Source organism: Heterodontus francisci, chromosome 2 (genome assembly GCF_036365525.1).
Source record: "Heterodontus francisci isolate sHetFra1 chromosome 2, sHetFra1.hap1, whole genome shotgun sequence".
Taxonomy (NCBI): domain Eukaryota; kingdom Metazoa; phylum Chordata; class Chondrichthyes; order Heterodontiformes; family Heterodontidae; genus Heterodontus; species Heterodontus francisci.
Genome location: NC_090372.1, coordinates 103,651,553 through 103,673,938, shown reverse-complemented (window position 1 = coordinate 103,673,938; position 22,386 = coordinate 103,651,553). Strand labels below are relative to the sequence as shown.

The following is a 22,386-nucleotide window of genomic DNA, read 5'->3' as shown; positions in this document are numbered from 1 at the left end:
ATTTTAATGGGGACGATGGCATCAAAGGTGGAGGTGAGGATGTGGTTAAGCAGATCAGTAGCTGCAGAAATGTCCTGGTGGACAGAAGGACAAAGATTATAGACAGTTGGGATTTTAAATGTGCCATTGTAAGTAAATTGGAAGAGATTTTTTTTTCCAGGGAGCAGACACAGAAGGAAGTAGGGTTGGGAGGGGGAAGGGTGAAGTGGGTGTAGAGTGATACAAGGAAGTGATCAGAGATGGCCTTGTCTATGATTGATATGGAAGTTGCGAGGTCAGATGAGATGTCAGGATCAAGGGGGCAGCCATGAATATGGGGGGTTTAGATGGAGTGAGAGATTAAGGGAGGATAAGAGGGTAGTTAACTCAGGGGAGGGACAACAAAATGAATATAGTCAGCCAGACCTGCTTTTAAATAATAGTTGGTGCCAATTTTCTTGCCCCTGCCCTGTTGCTGGAGATACAACATGCCAAAAATTGCCCTTTGCCTGTCCAGGCTGAGCTACTGGGCCATTAATATGGACTTGACCTTGAACAAAGCCCAGTTGCACTCCCAGATCCTACACTGAGAAATAGTCAGAAAGAAAAATAGGTCTGCATCAGCACCTCTGGCTGTTGTTTGGAAAAAATCAAAATCAACCTGCAGGAACCATGAAAGCCCACTCACTTTTGGGTCTGTCTTCTGCTTGCTGTCGAGGCTTCTTACATCATTCACCCTGAGGAGAATCCCACCACCAGCATCTTGAGACACCCCTTCATCTGGACACCTCATGGGCATTATAACAGGTGCAAGCGTTGAGAACATTCCATTGATCTATGAATGCTGTACCTGCAGCTACTGGAGGCACAGTCTCAGGTTTATCTAATCAAAAAAAAATCTAGAAATCCAGGACTACAGAAAGGGGACAGACATACAAGATCACAGGTCTTCATCTGAGTTCTCCTGACCTTTCTGTTACGAAAATTGGCATTCCCAGAGAGCAAAGGCCAGAAAAAGTAACCCCTTAATCCTTGTAAGTTTGCTCTGCAGAACTACTTCCAAACACTGGTCATTATTGCTTTGTTTCAAGCTGATCCTAATCATGAATTAATCGAGAGCTCCGTGTTCCTTCAAGTAAACAAAGCATGGTATTATATAAAGCACAAATACTTACTGACTTATTGGCAAATATATGTATGTAAACACCCAAAATGAAGGTAAAATGCATCAGTGCATAGAACTGAAGCCAAACAGGGATTTGGGGATTGTGTGCAACTTCCTTTCCACTAATCTGAAAAAAAAAAGAATTTTAATTAATAAAGAACCATGTATAGACATTCACTGTTGTAATCATAGACGTCACTGCCTAGCCAATTTGGTTCACTCCATGTAACATTCAGAAATGGCTGTTTATGTTGAGAAAAGCAAAGTCTATGGTTTATGTCAATATCTCAGCTGTGGTGCTAAAGAACTGAACACAAGAATTAGCCTGATCTGTTGTTGAAAGATCATCGGCCTAAAATGTTAATTCTGTTTCTCTCTCCATAGCTGCTGCCTGACCTGATGAGCAGTTACTTTTTCCTAATTTCAGTTTTCTGGCATCTGCAGTATTTTGCTTTTGTACCAGAATTAGCCAAAGTGTTTCAATACAGATATGGCATCTTCCAAACAATGTAGTAGACTTCTCAAATATGTCCCATTCACAGAAAGGAAATCAAATTTAACTCAGTGTTACAGCCACGTGGTGAGATTTGGGTTGTTCCCACTGTTCAACTCCCACCTGACCGCAGCAATTCTGTTTTGTTATTAGGGTTTAACCCCTTTTTTTTATTTGTCAAGTAAACAGACAGTGACAGGTTTTCTTGTAGGTTTAAAGCAGAAAATCAATTATTTATTGATCAATATGCCTTATCCCGAAATTATCGCAACCACATTCACTCACTCTTTCATTTGCGTACAAACACACACACACACACGAGACAGAGAGAAAAAGGGGTAAGTGAGTTTGTAAGTGGTGGGGGGGAAGCATGGTAAACCTGTTGAAGTCTCTTGGAAGTCAAGTTCTCATTGGTTTCAGGCCTGAGGTGTTTGTAGATTTCTCTCTTGGTTGAAAGTGTAGTAGAAGGGTCTAAAAGGGTTAATGGTTGAGACAGTGAGAGTAATCCCTCCCACTGTATTGATGACATGGCACAGGAGCAGTAGGCTTTGAAGGAGCTAGAAGCACCATTAGAAATGCTAGCTAGAGAACCTCATGGAGAGTGTAAATATAATGTAAATATAAATAAAGAGTTGATGTGCAGCCAGCCAGAGACTCCAAGGGCTGGATTTTACGTCGGGTGGACGGGAACTTGCCATCGACGTAAATGTTGGTGGCGACCCCACTTCCACCCGGCCCGGGGATCTGACCCGCATTTTACGGGTCCCCTGGTTTTAACTGTTCCGAGGCGGGACTTCCACCCACTTGAGGGAGGAAGTCCCGCCTCATTGAGCTGCCGGCCAATCAAGGGGCTGGCAGCTCTTAGTCCCAGCAGTGCCACCAGCAGCGGTGCCACTGCTGGGACTGCAGCCCAGGCAAGAACATGGAGCCAGGAGTGCAGGTAAGTTCGGGTTTGCCTCGCCGGACTAATCAGTGGTGCCCTGGTGAGGCAATGATGGTCATTTGGGGGGAGGGGGTAGCATCTCGGGTCCTAGGGGTGGTTGGGGAAGCAAGGGCAGGCCTCAATCGGGCACCCTGTGCCCATTTGTCTGGGCCCCCCCACCCCGGTGCGCCAAGAAACCACCAGGTTTCACTGGGCGACCTTTCACGACTCCAGGACGCCTGCTTGCCATGGGTAAAATCCCCGTGAAGGCAGGCAAAGGCCCTTAAGTGGACATTACGTGGCCACATAAGGGCCTTGATTGGCCTGGGGTGGGCAGCCAGTTTTTCGCAGCCCCCCACCCCAGCCCACGTAAAGTGGGGTGGAGACGGGAGCGGGTCAGGAAAGCCTCCCGGAGCCTCCCACTCAATTTTACGTCACCCACCCCACCACCATCCAGCGTAAAATTCTAGCCCAAGAGCTTTGTTATGAACTCCATAACTATGCTACCAACAACATACAATATCGTGACATCAAAAACTCAATTGAAGACAGTGGATCACTTCTAATTCACAGCTGTATAAAGTAGAGATGTAGAGTTCTACAGCGGGACTGGAAACAACCTTCTTAGATGCTGCTTTCTGGGTGTCTCCCTTCCTCTCTCTCTCTAGACGGCCTCTTAAGGTAAAGATGTGTTACACCTCATCTCCTGTGAGGAGATACTTTGGTCTCTCCCCCATGGTGATTGCACAATGGCCCAGGACGTGACCACTTTACACATTCTTTGTTTCAGAAGAACCCATTCAATTCAAAAGGGTCTCTTGATGGGTTCAGGATGAGAATAATCTGGATATGATGTTTCTACTTCACACCTTCTTTGTTTCAGAAGAACCCATTCAATTCTGGAATATTTTAGGATAGATGTAGAATTGACACCCCTTTGCTGTGAAGATTTTCCTTTGTTCCTGTCAAACAGTTTGAATATACAAAGGCCAAGTCCTTTTCCTTTGGTGGCCATTTTGGAGCAAACTGATCACTTTTTAAAATAAAGATCTATTTTTAGAAGGCAAAGTCAGTTTTTATGACTCTTAAATTTTTGACCATGATTTTTCATCATCGCACTTCTTGTACATGTGACCTCACGCAATTACTGTCCTATCTTCCTCCTCCCAATAATCAGCAGTGATGAAATAATGCATCAAGGGGCACCTATTCACCAAAATCCATATAGCTCCCAAACGTTACTGCAGGAGTTCTTCAGGGCAGTGTTCTTAGACAAGTTATCTGCTTCATCATTGACCTTTCTTCCATCATAAAGTCAATAGTGAGGCTATTCACTTAAGATTCCAGACGCCAGATCCATTCACGACTCCTCCAAAAATGAAGCAGCCCATCGTAGCTACAGTAGGACCTAGACAACAACCAGGCTTGGACTGATATCTGGCAGGTTACACTCATAGGATGCAAGTGCAAGCAAGGATTATTTTCTAGATATCTCCAACTAAAATAGCCAACCACCTCCATCTCCAACAAGAGAGAATCTAATCATCTCCCCTTGACATTCAACAGCATTACCATCGCTGAATCCCCCACTATCAACATGCTAGGGGTTACCATTGACCAGAATCTGAACTGGAGTAGCCATATAAATACCGTGGCTACAAGAGCAGGTCAGAGGCTAGGAATCCTGAGGCGAGTAACTCACCTCCTGACTCCCCAAAGCCTGTCCACCATCTACAAGGCACAAGTCAGGAGTGTGATGGAATACTCTCCACTTGCCTGGATGGGTGCAGCTCCAACAACACTCAAGAAGCTCAACGCCATCCAGGACAAAGCAGCCCGCTTGATTGGCACCCCATCCACAAACATTCACTCCCTCCACCACCATCGCACAGTGGCAGCAGTGTGTACCATCTACAAGATGCACTGCAGCAGTGCACTAAGGCTCCTTAGACAGCACCTTCCAAACCCGCAACCTCTACCGACTAGAAGGACAAGGGCAGCAAATACATGGGAACACCACCACCTGCAAGTTCCCCTCCAAGTCACACACCATCCTGACTTGGAACTATATTGCCGTTCCTTCACTGTCGCTGGGTCAAAATCCTGGAACTCCCTTCCTAACAGCACTGTGGGTATACCTACCCCAAATGGACTGCAGCGGTTCAAGAAGACAGCTCACCACCACCTTCTCAAGGGCAATTACGGATGGGCAATAAATGCTGGCCTGGCCAGCGTCGCCCACATCCCATAAATGAATTAAAAAAAACCTTTTCCAATCTTCAGAGGCCCAACCACGACTGAGGCTTCCAGCCTCAACATCCAGGAGTCACTATTGACCAGAAGCTTCACTGGACCTCTCATATCTACACCACGCTACAAGAGCAGGGCAGAAGCTGTATGCTCTGTGATGTTTAGATCACTTCCTCACTCCTCAAAGCCTTCCCACCATGTATAAAGCTCAAATTCAAGTATGATAGAATACTCACAACTTGCCAGAATGAGTTCAGCTGGAAGAACACTCAAGAAATTCAACAGCATCCAAGGAAGAGCAGTCTGCTTGGCCAGTGACCCTGTCACTGGACTTAATTGTCCACCATTCCTCCGACACATTGTGGCTACAGTACATATGATCTACTGGATATAACGCAGCAACTCAACAAGGATTTTTTTCCAAAAATATACTTTATTAATAAAAATCTGTAAAAAAAATATATTACAAAACAGTTCCAAGTTCACATTCCAAAAAGTGCAAAAGAAATCAGTTTCCTTCCATACAGAAGGTGAGTTGCCTCACAACCCATTCCATTTTACATGCAATGTACATTTGCATTACACAGCAAAACCATATTTTGGTACATACAGCCTGAGGGGTTTTTCACGGGTTCCAGACCCTCAGTTCACTATGGCGGAGGACCTTACACTGTGGCCTTTCCCCATTGAGCCTTTGCGGTGGCTGCCCCAAGTTTTAGTGCATCCCTCAGCACATAGTCCTGGACCTTGGAATGTGCCAGTCTGCAACACTCGGTCGTGGACAACACTTTGCACTGGAAGACCAGCAAGTTTCGGGCAGACCAAAGAGCGTCTTTCACCAAGCTGATGGTCCTGCAGCAGTAGTTGATGTTTATCTCAGTGTGCGTCCTGGGAACTGCCTGTAGAGCACCGAGTCCTGCGTTACCACACTGCTCTGGATGAACCTCAACAAAAAACATTGCATCTCTTTCCACACCTGCTTTGCAAAGGCGCATTCCAGAAGGAGGTAGGTGATGTTCTCTTCCCCACCACAGCCATCTCAAGGGCCGCAAGTGGAGGTGGAGTGACTCTGGGCATGCAGAAACGATCTGACGGGGAGGGCCCTTCTCACCACCAGCCAAGCTACGTTTTGGTGCTTAGTAACTCAACTAGGTTACTTCGATAGAATCTCCCTCCATTGTCACCAGCACCATCACGAAGAATAAGAGTAGCAATGCTTTAGGAACAACAGCACCTCAAAGGCACACACCATCTTGACCTCTACATATATCATTGTTCTTTCATTGCTGTACACCATTAGGTGAGCACCATCACCACGAGGACTGCAATGATTCAAATAAGCCACCATCACATTCTCAGGACGATGAGGAATAGATAATAAAAGCAGCCTCGCCACCTTCGCCCATGTTCTGAGATTTAAATAAAAGGTAAAGTTCCAGCAAAGATCAACACTTCCATTTATTTCATTTATCTGTTTTCTTCATTACTTGAACTTTAGTTGAAGTTTTTGCACTTCAACATCATGCTTCTAGTTAGCCAATCCATGAAGTAGCATTCACTCCAGAAGTCACTGTGGACTGCACAAGTAACACTTTTTATTTTTTCTTCCCATGTTTGTATTGTTTGCACATAGAAATGAGGGAGAAAAAAAACATAAAAAGTAGATTTGTATAAAGGAAGCTCTGGAATATTTTGTACCTTCTCAATGCACCGTGGTGTAAATATTATTTGAGATAAGAATTCTGCACTGAGTTGTCTTCTGCATGGTGTTCTGCAAAAACACATTAAGCCAATAGCAACGGTCTGTTGTGCTTTCCAGTAACCTTTCACTCCAGGGTTTTCTTTACTTCCTTATGGAAGTCCTGTCTTATGAAATTTCTAACTATTGGGAGTTTTCAGCACATCTAAACAATGCTGATTGAGGGCAGGGCTTCATCAGACTTATACTGATTTCCTTCGATTGTATTTTTTGTACCTATATATTGGTTCCTCTGTGGTTAATTGTGAACGCTTTCATTAAAGCATGCTTAATTAACCCTTGCCCTATTAAACAAAGAGAAGTGTGGTTTCTGACTATAGCAGTTTCAGGATTAATTGTTTGCACATACATATTCAACAAAACATTGCAAACTAATTACAGGCATCGACTGCGTATTAGAACATTTCTGATTGTCAACAAGAGCATGTGAGTACCCATCAAAATAAGAGCATACACTATTATTTTGCAAACTACTTGGTACACAGTACAGAATATTGTTTATGGCCACGTGGTGAGATGTGGGTGGTTCCCACTGTTCAGCTCCCCACCTGACTGCAGCAAGTGTGTTTTGTTATTTGGCTTATTGGTCAAATAAACAGACAGCGACAGGTTTTCCTGTCGGTTTAGAAAACAGAAAATCAATTGTTTATTGATCAATACGCCTTATCCCGAAATTGTCAAAACCACATCCATTCACGCATTCACTCGCGCGCGCGCACACTCACACACAAGAGACAGATAGAGAGGGGAAAAAAGGAAGTGATTTTTAGTGGTTGGGAGGTTACAATAAACCAGTTGAATTCTCTTGGAAATCGAGTTCTCAATGGGTGCAGGCCTGAGATGATTGACAGTTCAGTTGAAGACAATGGATCACTTCTAGTTCACTGCTGTCTCGTGTAGATGTAGGATTCAACTGCAGGGCACATGCCTTCTAGTTTGCTGGAAAACAAGCTGCTAGATGTTGCTTTACTTCTCTCTCTCTCTCCAGGTTGCTTTTTTTTTTAAAGATCAAAGCTGTGTGTTATGGCCAGGTGAGGAGGGGTCTCAGACTCCCCATTCACCCCTTTCTCTGGTTTGACTGCAACAGGGTTTATCCTCTTCTAACTCAGTGGATGAATTTACCATCTCAGTGAGCACTTATTCCTGTTCCTCTAATGTAATTGCAAAAGAACCAGTCAGGTTTTCTTAAGTTTAAACGAGAAAGGTGCAAGTTTAACACTCCAAAATGGTTAAAATTATTAAAATATGCTATGTATTCACACACACATTCATATGCCATGGGTGGGGGGAGGGGGGGAGAATGCATGGGAAGACTTATCCATTCATTTTTTAAAAGTTAAAGTAACTGGCCCTTTAAAAATGTGAAAGCTCATTTCAGGCTGAAAGTCCTTTAAAAATGGCACCAGCGCCTGCACATCGGCGACGGAAGCCATTGCCAGCGACGGCTCGCCCACCCCCTCCATACGTCCCCATGCGTGAAGGCTACAATTTTTCACCCAGCAGCCGTTTTCAGCGGCAGAGTCTTAAAACGCAGCCCAATGGGTGTAGATGGCCACTGACAACTGTGCTGATAAGGCCATTCCAGGTAATTTAATCAGAGAGCACCCCATTGTTCTGGCTAGGTTGAGTCAGTCGTGTCACCTCCAGTCTGATCTCTCGGTGTTTTAAATGTAAATTGCAGTAGCCATCTAGGCTGCCAGTTTAATTGTCAAAATGTTATTTGAAAGAATTTCCAGTAAAAGTCGAAGGCAAGATTCCAACCGATGAAATTAATATGTGCCCCGGCACATAAAGTTTTCATGACACTGTGTTACATCTCTCCTCCTGCTAGGAGACACCCTGATCTCTTCTCCATGGTGATCACACAATGGCCCAGGACATGGCTAGTTTATGCCTTTTTTTCAGAAGAAGACATTCAATTCTGGAATGTTTTAGAAGGGGTTCAATTAATATGTTTTAGCTTTGAAGATTTGTCCTTTGTCCTTGTCAGACAGTTTGAATACACAAAGACCAAGAATCTGTCATCGGTGACCATTTTGGAGTATTGCTCATTTAAAAAAATAAAGGTTCATTTGTAAAAGACAAAGTCAGTCCTTTATAACTCTTCTGATTTTGTTCGTAATTTGTATCATCGCACTTCTTGTGTGTTTGACAACATGCATTGAGTTATTAACAAAGAAGACTTTAAAAATGTACTATTTAGTTGTCAATCTTGCTCAGGAAGATCACAAGGTTAGATTTTGCAGGTAATGGAAATCTCACATTGGAGCAGTGGAAGGTTGGGATTAGGACATATTGTTGGGACAATAACCTGCACTGTGCCTGGCCTGGGATATTTTAATGGGCAATGTAGAGGGAGTTTTACTCTGAGGCAGCCTGAAATCAGAGGTAGCACTCTCGCCTTGAAGTCAGTAGGTCATGGGTTCAAACCCATACTCTAGAGACTCGAAAACATCATCTTGGCTGACATTTCGGTGCAGTACTGCACTCTCAGGTGGATGTAAAAGAATCCATGGTACTATTTGTTCCTCAACCAACATCACTAAAAACATATCTGGTCATTTATCTCATGCTGTTGGTGGAACCTTACTGTGTGTTGTTTTCTACATTAGAAAAGTGATAATTCAAAATTATGCCATTGACTGTGAAGCACTTTGGGACATTCTGGGGTAGTATAGGGTGTTATATAAATGCAAGTGTGTTCTTTATTAACAGTGAAACTAATACATACATATTACAATTGGAAAAGAGCAGGTAGATGCCATATATAAAGAATACACATCTAGGGACATGGAGAATACAACAACAACTTGTATTGATATAGCACCTATAACATTGTTAAATGTCCCAAGGCACTTTACGGGAGGATTATCAAACAAAACTGGACACAAAGCCACATAAGGATGTATTAGGGCAGATGATCAGAAGTTTGGCCAAACAGGTAGTTCTAAAAAGCTTCTTAAAGATGGAAAGAGAGAGTTAGAGACGGTTATGGAGGGAATTCCAGGGTTTAAGGTCTTGGCAGCTGAAAGTGTGGCCACCAATGGTGCAGCAATTAAAATGCACACTAGGCCAGAATTGGAGAAGTGCAGTAGACACTAATCACACAGGTCACAAGTAACAAGGAACTGCATTATGATCAGGTGAATGTTTTACTTTCCTAGTTCAGTTTATACAATCAGAGTGTAAATTATTCTTTAGCATATTTTATGCAGATAGAATAAATCACACACTGGTTTTGAAATTACACTACTTGAATATGAGCACATAAAAGGCAATATAGAATAAATTCACTTATGTGTTCATATGAAATTCTTTTTTCAGATATTTTAACAGAGGCATTAACTCTTAAAATAGTGAACTAAGGAATGCTATACAAAAAAAAAGAGACTTGTTTCTCTTGCATCTTCTAAAATGTGATTTACATCCAATTAATTCCTTTTTGAAGTGTAGTTAGTGTTGTGTTGTACAACAACCAATTTGCATCATCCAAGATTTTACAAAAAGCAATGAGATGAATGATTGGTTCAGCAGAATCTATTTTTGGTAGTATAGGTTGAAGGATGAACATTGGGCAGGGCATGTGAGAATTCCTGCTTTTCTTTGAAGATGTGCCATAGGATCTTTTATATCCCATCGAGCAGACAGATGGGGCACTGGTTTAATGCTCAACTGAAAGACAGAACTCCAAAATGCAGGACTTCAGCACTGTACAGTACAGCACTGAAATGCTAAATGTCCATCCAATAATATTCAATAAGTTGTTTGTACAATCACAGTAACAAATGTATTACATGTTCATACCCTTAATAGTCACACACTATCATTGCAAGGCCTCTATTCAGATATGTAACTTATGTTTTTTTAAGCTGGGATTTAGAAACAAACAAGCAGTTCGAGACTGCAATATTGATATGTCATGGTATCAGTTAGTGTGGCCCTGAGTATTTTGAATGTGTCGTCATTTGAAAGGTAAGATTTTATAGATAATTTCATAAACTCTGCTGGAGATGATGTGTAACCATCTCAGTTTTCGTGGGATGTTTTGCTTTGAAAGTTGAGATAAACCATAAGAACCTACTTATAATTACGCTAATGAACGGGGGGTCTCAACATTTTTAAGCAAGAACATTGAAGATAATGCACTTCTGATGGGTTAAGATATAAACATTTTCAATGGAGGTAAGAATCACTGGGTATAAGTTGAATGTCACTTAAACTACATCTTCCTTCCATTAATCCCAGGTTGTATTTTGCCATTGAAGCTCAACTTTGAACAAAAAACAAATCCTTTCAACACCCATTTCAAAGACAAGATTTTTTAAATCTCCAAAATACATTTCAACAATACATGGTTTATTTGGATTCTGATGACATTTGAGCTTTGCTCTATGTAATTTTCCCCCAAGAACACCAGAATCCAAGATAAATGGGGAAGGTTAATAATGGGAATAATTGTTAAAATGTATTCATTATGCTTAAATTGAGTTAAAAAAAATTCTATGTGTCTTTATTTTCCAAAAGATATGCATTCTGTAGCTTCTACCTACACATAGGTCACTATAGATTCAACCACAAGTAAAAACCTTAACATCTGCAGCCACGTGCTATCCCCCATTCTGTTAAATAAACAAGAACAAATTGCAACATCATCAGCATTTTAATACTGTACATGTTTACATACTAGACTGCTTTTTGTGTCAGAAATATTTGGGTTGTGCTATGAAAATGGCATAGTATTAACTAACTGTGTGAGATAGAGATTCCACCTCCCTGACTCCCCTCCATTTATGTAAATAGTATTTTTTCATTACATACTTTGGGAATATCTTCAGGACAGCCAAGTCTGGGTTTGCCTGGTTCCCACCCTGGTCCCTTGAAGATGACAGATATTTTGTTGCTTATGCCAGGAGTAGCCCAAAACATCTTCCAAATGTAAAGCAAGTGATGGAACTGGAGAAAAAGAAATGAACAAAAGTTACACAAAATAAAATGATATCAGCCTCTATTCATTTCATTCTTCAAAATGCATAATCACAGTCAATTTTTGATATTTATCCATTATTTAGAAGTTTGTTGCTATGATTTTGGTCAATATGCGGAGAATTTTAACTCATGAATGGGTGAGTCGGGGAAGGGTGGGTAGGTAAAATTACTTAAATTCTCAAACCTGACCCCATTCCACCCACTTCCAATTTTAACGGAGGCAGTTTCGAGGTTGGGGGAACCAACCCACTTTCAGGAGGTAGCTTGATCATGAAAATCTTTTAAGAAGGCAGCATTCCTCCATTTTTACTCTACTTTACTTTTAATGCATGGAGGTAAAAGGAGGTGAGGTAAGAGCCCTTATTGCACTGTATGTGGGCCTTGAGTATCAAAAGTGTTTTCCCCAGGCCCAAAAAGCTTACATCAGCATGATCAGACCCCGGCAATTGGTTGACTCCCACCACCCGCGATATCAGATTCAGACCCAGCCCCACTATGTCCAAATCATTATTCCCTTCCCAGCGATGTCAGACTGACCTGACTTTTGCTCCCTGTACACTCTCCAGCCTGACAGACAACCAACTTATCAATCAGGCTGGCTGGCAGGAAGGAAATCTGATGAAGAAATTTAAAAGGCATCCAGCCGTTAAATTTGGCAGATATGCGGGAAACCCACATTTTCGGGTTTCCCTTCTGAAAATTCTCACCACATCTCACTTCTTGGCCTGGAGTAAATATCAGGGCACATAGATCGGCTAATATGCCAGAAATCTGTTACGCTAATGTGCTTTGTTGAATGATAATTTTCTTTAATCCACTGACTGGCAAAGAAAACCAGCACAATCCATATAGCTTTGGTTTCTGAGACAGGAGAATCTGACATCACTTTCTCACACGAGGCTCCTCATGAATGTGGAGTGTTGGTCTGCCTGCTTAGAATGCCAGGTCTATATATTCTATACTATTTGAAAATCTTAAGTTGTTCACAAAAATGGAAACTCAACAGTTCTTCTCAAAATTTTAGATCCCGTTGTCTGGAAACTTGGCTTTGTAGCACTGCAAACGTGGGTGGACACAGGCTGTATCTTATCTGTTTTCCTCATTTGTATCTGACTGGGAATGTGCGCTTGTCAGTAGCTACTTTCACTGCAGCGTGTACATCTGTTGTTGAAGGGGTGAAGGCTGCACAACTCAATTACTACAGAAGTATATAAGCAGATGTTAATATTTTTCCGATGTGTTCCTATGTCAATACATTAAGCAGAGATAAGAATGGATTCCAATTAAACTGACCAAATCTTGGATGTTAACCAATGTAAATTCCAGAAAAAACAATACAAGGAGGAGGTGGTTGGTCAAGGCAGCCTCTCCAGGTTGATTGTTAAACAGACACCTCTGCTACATACAGGGGAATTTTCCCAAGCAAGGGGAGGCGGGCTTGCATGCGTGGGAGGAGTTAAATTCCCCTGAAATTAACATCGGGCCTGGATCCTGACATCACGCTCTCCTCCAAGTTTCTACGAGATGGGATTGAAAGCGAGTGGGGAACCCCCTTGGATCTGTCCGGTAAGTTATTAAGGTAATTAAAGCCAATTAAGAACTGCATTAGCCCTCATTTCAGGATTTAACAGCCAGAGCACCTGTTTCCCGACTTGTCAGCAACTCACCAGGGTCACCGAGGCGAGTGCACAGCAGGAAGAGCTTCTTCAGTGAAACTGACAAACTGGGAAGCCTTTGATCAGTGAAACTGTAGGGCTACAGCCATGGCCAGGTGAGAAGCTGCTGCTCATAGCATTTCCTCTCTCAGAGTGCTTTCACGGTTTGACGGGTGATTGCCAACTTGTTGGAAGGCACCTCACTCATCTTCAGATGCACTTCCCAGCTGCCAGCCTTCACCTTCTGCAGCAGCTTATGCAGTCCCATCTTGCACCTCTGATGAGGGGCAAGAACAGAAGCCACAGCATCAGCAGCAACACCAGCCACCTTCTCCTCAACCACAGGCCCCTGCACAGGGCAGAGGGGATGGACACTGTGATTCAGCTGGAAGGAGGTGAGACCCCCAACACATGTTCTACAGGCAGCCGATTTTCCCTCTCGACATATCTGAGTACCAGTGCCTCAGGATGCTCAGGCTCTCAGGGAAGATTTCTGCTGACATCCACAGCCTCCTGGAACAAGACCTCCTTCCTAGTGGAGCAGGTCGTATGCATTGCTAGCAGCCAGCAAGGTGCCTGCCACTAGAGGGCCAAACCATGGGGAAACGAGGAGGTGCCTGGACAGAGAGGAATGAGTGGAGATGCAAAGAGTGTTATTCTGAAGAGCGTTGTGCAGGACAATGCTGGGCAAGTGAGAGTGTGGGGCTTGGCACTTGAAAGTATTATGCCACTCACCTTTCCCACCCTCCTGAGGTCCTGGATCCTCTTGGTGTATTATCCCCAAGCTGGAGGGACTACACTCCTGCTGCTGACTTCCTCAATCATATTTGCTTGGTTTGAGAGACAGTTCTCTTCCTCCTGTCCTTGAGAGAGCTCAATTCAATGCAGCCCCTCAGATTCCACAGCAGGGACTCCAGATAAAAGTGATATACCCGGGAGTAACCTTCCCATGTCTGCTCTCCATTCCTACGGTTTCTGCAGCCTCAAAAATCCAAGTGTTGGTGAGCCATTGCAACCCATGTTGTGGTCCCTTTAATTAGAAATCGTTCCTTTGAGAGGAGGGACACGTCATCTCATCCACCCTCGCTAATTGGTCGGACAACCCAGAGAGAGGATGCTGGCTGAGTTAAAGAGACACGGCTAAGTCCGCTCATTAGTAAATCAGCGACCCGACCAGAAAATGATCCCGCCATTCCAGCAGGGATTAACTCCAGATGGTTCCACTCATAACCTTCATGAATGGATACCCTGAACTAATAACTCACCAAAATCACCAGTTCATTCAGGCAAGTCATCACACTTAACTGAGAAAAAAAGGCCATTTGCGGTTAATCAGGATTAGATGGGGCATAGGCAAGTATGCTGCTTTCAACAGGCATGTCAGTAATTTACATATATTAATGAGGCTGTATGCCTCAGCTATTAGAAATCAATTGAATTTAATGGCTGCTGGCTGGGTTTTCCATGGCTCTGGAAACCCGGCAACTAAAGGAAAGCAAGAGCTGCCAAATCCAGCAAAGTGTGTTTTTTATAGCACTGCTTGTGGGCCAGGAGGAGCAAGAGCTCCCCATACCACCAAACTAATCTGCCATGATCAGCCTCCTACCCTGTGATCCAATGCCTCCCCAATCTTCAGGCTGATCTGTGATCCAATGTCCTCTGCAATCTCCATGCAGCCCCCTATATGCAAAATCTCTCCCTCCTCTCCAGTCCCCAGCTGTCTTCTACTTGACAGCCTCTCAATCTGGCTAGCTATTGGCTTGGAAACTGAGGAAAAACTTCAAATGAAGTTCTGCGGTTGAATTTGGCGAGACCTCCTTGTTTCTTGCACTTCTGGTTTTTCAGGCCGCTATAGGTCACCTCCACATTTTCCCCACCTCCCCATAAAAATCAGGACCTTTATCTTAGAATAAGAGGAAGATCTGACCATTGGAAGGGAAGCACATAGTGCTCAATGTGATTCATTCAGTTATAATAGTGAACAGCAATGGTGTACAAATTGTGCTCAAGTTTACATGCCCTTACACCAAAGGGTGTCGAGTTGGAAGTTGTAGCAGGGAAATAACAGGGGTGAGAGACAAATAAGTGACTGCAGATGTTTAGCAGGTAAAGGAAAAGATGGTAGAGAATTTAGCGCTCGTGGTGCATCAGTGAGCTGGAGGAAGTTTTTCCCCCTGGAGTGGAAGGTGAGGGCAGGGGAACTGGAGGTAGGCAGAGAGCTGTGGGTGGTGAGGAAAATGAGAAAGTAATCATAGATAATTACAGCAGTGATTGAGATCTTGGAGATGGTGAGGCCCTGCAAGGTGATGAGGTTGAGGGTGTGAGTGGAGGACTTGATCCAAAAGTTTTTTTTATATTCTTTCATGGGATGTGGGCCTTGCTGGCAAGGCCAGCATTTGTTGCCTATCCCTAATTGCCCTTGACAACTGAGTGCCTAGCTAAGTCATTTCAGAGGGCAGTTAAAAATCAAGCACGTTGCTGTGGGTCTGGAGTCACCTGTAGGCCAGACCAGGTAAGAACGGCAGATTTCCTTCCCTAACGGGCATCAGTGAACCAGATGGGTTTTTATGACAATCGATGACAGTTTCATGGCACCATTACACCATCATCACTAGCTTTTAATTCCAGATTTTCATTAATTAATTGAATTCAAATTCCCCCAGCTGCTATGGTGGGATATGAACCTGTATCCCCAAAGGCATTAGCCTGCGCCTCTGGATTACCAGTCCAGTGACATTACCACTATGAGAAGAATAGGACACAGAAATTAATGGGGAGGAAGCAGGGGGAATTGAGGTGGTGGTTAAAGTTACTGTATATGTGTATTGTTTGGTGCAAAGGCAGGGAGAGGAGTGAAATGAACAGATATTGGTAAAAAAAAACTTCCTGTGGGACAAGGGGATGATAGATGATAAGCTCTCTAAATAAAAAGAAAGGTATCGAATAATAAAAGGTGCCCAAGGCGAAGTATTAAAGCCAGAGGTGAGACCGCTGCTGCAATGTCAGCAGTGTCCATGGCGGAATATTGGAACGTTTCAGTGAAAAGGGTGTCACTGATGGTAAACCAGGATTCTTGTACCTACAGGATATCAATTGATTCTTCCAAGATGGATTCAAGGCTAGTGTTTATGAAGGAGAAAATATTTTAGGAGACTGCATGGAGAAGGCTAGCAACTAACTAAAATATGATGCTTAAGAAGGAGGAGGTGTAATACGGAAAGAGGATACGGAGGAGGCTAGAGAAGCTGTCTCCTTGGGAATGACTGTGGTGGCCACAAGGAGCAGCAACCCCATGAAAGCCAGCAATGAGTGCCACAGAGGATCATCAATAAGACTCAAACCATGGAGTGTGGCAGTAAGACAGGTGGGGTAAAATTAGATAAGGCAGGAGCCGAGAGGGGCATATTGTTGAAAGAAAAGGAAAAAGGTGATGGTAAATAGGGTAATGGGAGAAGATCGATGAAGGGATGAAAGAGAAAAAGAAAGCAGAGCCAAGTTGAGGGGAAATAGTGTAAGCCCTTGAAATAATGGGCAGAGTTTTAACTACCAAGCAGGTTCGGGAGCGGGCAGGGCGGGGCGGGGGGGGTGAGGTTCATGTTAAAGCACCGTAAGGTGGCGTCGGATTGGCAACCCAACATGATTCCGCCCGCGGCCGGGTGTAACCCGGGCAGGTTTGCAGGTGAGCGGGAAACCCCCATGGCACTGTCAGGTCGGTAATTTCAATATTTAAATTCCCAATTAAAGTCAGAATTCAGGGATAAATCCTGAGTTAACAGCCAATGCATGGGTTTCCTGAGCTGTGTGGAACTCGCCAGGGTCAACCAGGTGAGTGCACAGTGGGGAGTGCTTGCTCAGTGAAGCCTTCAAAGAGTGAAGCTGAATAGTTGCAGCCCTGCCGAGTGAGAGGCTGGTGCTCACAGCATGTCTTCTGAGAGCAAACATTCCTTCCAGAGGAAACAGTGATCTACTTGTACTTTCAATTGAGTATACTGTATTTGCTGCTCATTATGTGGTCTACATTGTGCAGACCAAATGCAGACTGCATGACCGCTTTGCAGAAGCCTCCATTCAGTCCACAAGCATGACCTTAGCTTCTGGTCGTCTGTCATTTTAATTATCCACCTTGCTCTCACACTGACCTCTCTGTTCTTGGCCTCCTGCAGTGTTCCAATGAAACTCAACGTAAGCTCGAGGAACAACAGCTCATCTTTCGATTAGGCACTTGACAGCCTTCTGGACTCAACAGTGAGTATAACAATTTCAGACCATAATCTCTGCCCAATTATGTTTCCTTTATCTTTGCAAGTTTTGGTTTTACTGTCTTGTTTTTCTAATATTGGGCTTTCAGGCGGTGATTTTCATCCTTCTGCCATTCACACCTCCTCTCGACAAATATTTTGTTTCTTTACTTGTCCAAATACCACTGTCTTTGGCCCTGCACCACCAACTCTTTTGTCATTTAATCTCTCCTGTCTTCTACCATATCACAGACCTTCCCTATTGTTCTTTTTCCAACTCTCCACCTTTTCACTTGCTTAAAACTTACTAGATCGCTAGCATTTCCCAGTTCTGATCAAAGTTCACTGACCTGAAACACTGGGCAGAATTTTCCCGGCCCCGAGATGGCAGGCTTGGAGCCAGGAAAACAGGGGGCAGCCGAGTCAGGACAGCTCCCTGACGCATTCCTGCCACTGGGGAACTTTCCCAGTGCGGGCTGGGAATTGGAGAGGCTTCCCATTCCACAGAAATGGGCAGCCAATTAAGGCCCCAATTAGAGGCAATTCTGTGGCTTCGCTGGCATTTTGCTGCCAGTGGGAGTGGCCCCTTGCCACAAGCGGAGGCCACCAGATCAATGGAGTGGGCCTCCCTGCAGCAGGCTGGGGAGTCATCAGAGCATGAGTCCCAATGCCCCATTGACAGGGTCATGAGTATTAAAGGTCACAATCGCAGCCACACCCAAACCAGTGGAGTCTTTTCCCCTCCATCCCTGTGAAGGTGCCTCTCTAGATTTTGTTTACTTCTGGGTCAAATGCTGGCCAAGCCAGTGACACCCACATCCCATGAAAGAATAAGAAAAAGTTTCTGCACTGCTGTGCAGCCCAGCAAGGGCACCTCCATGTTGATGTGCACTTATGGTCCCTGCCTCAGCAGCACCCCCCTCTCACGGTGGGGCTGTCGATGCTCCAGAGCTACCGGCCCTCTGATTGGGCCTGCAGCATCAAGAGCCCGTTCGCCATGCTTAATAGGATAGCCAACACAAAGGCAGCCAATTAGGAGGCTTCCTGCCACAAGTTTGCTGAGTTGGTCTTGTTGCCGGCAAGTGTAGATTCGGGACCCCCATTTGGTCCCAACGTCAGAGGTCATGAAGCCCGGAGTAAAATCCAGCCCATTAACTCTGTTGCTCTCTCCACAGATGCTGCTACTGTGTATTTCCAGAATTTTCTGTTTTTACTTCATCGAGGAAAGTGTTTTCACTGCTTGGTGATTTTTTTTTTTTAGATTAGAGGTACAGCACTGAAACAGGTCCTTCGGCTCACCGAGTCTGTGCCGAACATCAACCACCCATTTATACTAATCCTACACTAATCCCATATTCCTACCAAACATCCCCACCTGTTCCTATATTTCCCTACCACCTACCTATACTAGTGACAATTTATAATGGCCAATTTACCTATCAACCTGCAAGTCTTTTGGCTTGTGGGAGGAAACCGGAGCACCCGGAGAAAACCCACGCAGACACAGGGAGAACTTGCAAAGTCCACACAGACAGTACCCGGAATCGAACCCGGGTCCCTGGAGCTGTGAGGCTGCGGTGCTAACCACTGCGCCACTGTGCCACCCTAAGTTCTTGGAAGTCATTTCACCTGCCTTGATCTTTACTTACCTTGATTTGCAGTTCCCTGCAGCCAGCCTTCACTGGCACACGGAAGAAGCTTATGCAGCTCCACCTTGCACCTCTGATGAGGAACAGCACAAGGAACAATACTAGGAGATGCCTTCTCCTTAGCCACAGGGCAGAGAGGATGGACACAGATCCAGCTCAAAGGAGATGAGACCCCCAAAACAGGGTCTCCAGACAGAATAACAGCTCTCTCGACATGTGGGAGCACCAGTGCCTCAGGAGGTTAGGCTTATACTGAGGTCGTTGCTGACATCTGCAGCCTCCTGGAACATGACCTCCATCCCAGTTGACCAGGTGGTCATGCATTGCCAGCGGCTCCCACTGTAAATTCCTCCCACCCCTGGTTCTTTGCCTCTCCCTGGAGTTCTGGACTGTCATCTCCTACAAGGAGAGGAAGCAGAGAGTTGTGTGTGTGAGAAATGGATTGTGTGGAGAGGAGGGGTGGAACGTGACTGTGAGATGGCACAAAGATGAGAGTGAATGTGAGTGTTTGATATTCAGATGGGGTGTGAGGTGGTGCCACTCAGGTGAGGTCACCTGGAGAGAAAGGAATGAGTGGAGCTGCAAGGTGCATTGGTCTGAGGAGTACTGTGTAGTAGAATGCTCAGCCAATCAAGAGTGTGGGGGTTGGCATCAGAAAGCAGAATGTCACTCACCATTCCTGCCCTCCTGATGTCATTGAACCTCTTGGGGCACTGTTTCCAGGTTCAAGAGGCACACTTCCAGCCATGCCTGCTTTGTTTTAGAGGCTGGCCTCTTCCTCCCATCCTTGGGAAAGATCACCTAACTACAGTCCCTCAGATCCTGCAGTAGGACCTTCAGGTAAGAGTCTTTTTTTCCCAAAAATATACTTTATTCATAAAAATCTGTAAAAAAATGCATTACGAAACAGTTCAAAACAGCGGCAAGTTGAAATTCCAAAAAGTGCAAAGGAAATCAGTTTTCTTCGATACAGGAGTGAGTTGCCTCACAGCCCTTCCATTCCATTTTACATGCCATGTACATTTTACAGCAAACCCATATCTGGTGTATACAACCCCTCAGTTCACTTTGGTGGGAGGACCTTACACAGTGGTCTTTCCCCATTGAGCCTTTGTAGCGACTGCCCCAAGCTTGAGTGCTTCCCTCAGCACATAGTCCTGCCTTGGAATGTGCCAGTCTGCCACACTCGGTCGTGGACAACTCATTGCGCTGGAAGACCAACAAGTTTCAGTCAGACCAAAGAGCGCCTTTTACCGAATTGATAGTCATCCAGCAGCAGTTTATCTCGGCGAGTATCCCTGGGAACAGCCCGTACAGCACAGAGTCCTGTGTTACAGAGCTGCTTGGGATGAACCTCAACAAAAACCACTGCATCTCTTTCCACTCCTGCTTTGCAAAGACACATTCCAGAAGGAGGTGGGCAACTGTCACTTCCCCACCACAGCCACCTCGAGGGCAGCGTGTGGACGGGGCAAGACTCCGGGTGTGCAGGAAGGATTTGACGGGGAGGGCCCTTCTCACCACCAGCCAAGCTACATCATGGTGCTTGTTTGAAAGTTCTGGTGATGGGACATTATGCCAAACGACTTTGGCAGTCTGCTCGGGGAACCATCTGACCGGATCCACCATCTTCTTTTCCCGTAGGGCCTTGAGAACATTCTGTGCAGGCCACTGCCTGATGGATTGGTGGTCAAAGGTGTTTTCCCGCAGAAACATTCCCACGAAGGATAGGTGGTACGGCACGGTCCAACTGGATGGAGTGTTCCGCAGCAATGTGACCAGACCCATCCTTCATAACACTGGGGACAGATAGAACCTCAGCACGTAGTGACACTTGGTGTTTGCGTACTGGGGCTCTACGCACAGCTTGATGCAGCAACACACGAAAGTGATCATCAGGATGAGGGCGACGTTGGGTACATTTTTCCCGCCCTTATCCAGAGGTTTGAACATCGTGTCCCTCCGGCCCCGGTCCATTTTAGATCTCCAGATAAAGCAGAAAATGGCTCGGGTGACCAGGGTAAGAGTCATTGACCCAGGAGGGTGCAGCCTTCCCACGTCTCCTTTGCATTCCTGTGGTTGCTGAAGCCTCAGGAATCACAATGCACAGTTTAGCCATTCTGATCACTGCCGGGATCCCTTTAACTAGAAATCCTTCCTTTGACAAATTCTACCAGTATCCTGCCTGCCCTCTCTGATTGGTCGGGAAACCCAGTAGCGGAATGCTAATGTCATGACTGAGTTAACGAGCCACAGCAAAGCCCACTTTGATTACCAATGGGCCCCAACCCAGCATCCCCACTGCGTGCGGGCCTGTTTGGATAAAATTCTGCCCTATATTTCAGGGTCTATTGAGTGTGGATGTATGCCAAAGATCTGGAAAGTGGCCAATGAAATACACATTTAAAAAAAGGAAGGCAGAGCTCATTTGAGGCAATTAGTTAAGTTAGTTTAACATCACTATTAGGGAAAAAATAATTATAATTTTTAATTTAAGATAAACTGATTAAATATCTAGAAGAGAAAATAATTAGAGTTCTTTGAGGAGATAACAGATCGGAACAGGCCATTCAATTTTTCAAGCCTGTTCTGCCATGGCAGATGGGGAAATGTAATGGATGTACACAGACTTCTGGAAATTTGGCACCTGTGTTTCTTCTTTTCCACTTTGTGTGAGCCTTGCCTTTAATCATTGGTGTTTTGGAAAAGAAGCCAGCACTTCAGAAGGAAACCACTCACAGAGAAATAAAATTGGCACGCAGCACCGTCTGAAAGGATTATTAGAACTGGGGGCAAGTAGAGGAATGACTGTGGTGGGATGGATCATAATGAATATAAAATCAATCAGGAAGGCAAACAGGGAAGCATGTCAGGACACCCCCACCTTGAAAATATTGATCCCAATGTCTAGCATGCCATTACAGCTGAGTTGAATCCCTATCTTTCATGAAACAATTAAACCATACAACCCTAACAGAAGCTTTAATCCAACGAAAACCTCATAAAAGGGAGATATTTTGCTCTGGTGTACAATGTTAGAGGAGCCTTTCATTAAACTGTCATTATCAACCACTTAATAACTTTAATCATAAAAGAAAATATACCCCTTAAAATGAATGAGGCTGCACACCAATTAACTAACCCAGTCTGAAACATAGCAGAGATGGCTGGTGGATCAATCGCTGAATTTCAAAAATATAATGCACAAAACGGGCTGAATTTAATGATCCTGTCACTGTTCCTGGCAGTGGGCCTGGAAATGGGCGCCCTTCCCATTTTTCACATGGGCA

At 44.5% G+C, this 22,386-nt stretch overlaps 1 protein-coding gene across 3 annotated transcripts in view; it reads right to left on the bottom strand.

Annotated features, from left to right (window-relative positions):
* Positions 1-22,386, bottom strand: part of agmo (alkylglycerol monooxygenase) — a 479,661-nt gene that overhangs the window by 120,356 nt on the left and 336,919 nt on the right. For 2 of the 3 annotated variants that reach the window (XM_068009453.1, XM_068009444.1), the window contains 2 exons: positions 11,387-11,521; positions 1,155-1,271 (listed from right to left, as the gene is read on the bottom strand). In XM_068009453.1, the coding sequence (XP_067865554.1) occupies positions 1,155-1,271; positions 11,387-11,521 (252 nt within the window). The remainder of the gene's footprint in view (positions 1-1,154; positions 1,272-11,386; positions 11,522-22,386) is intronic. The other variant, XM_068009461.1, reaches the window with a different exon arrangement.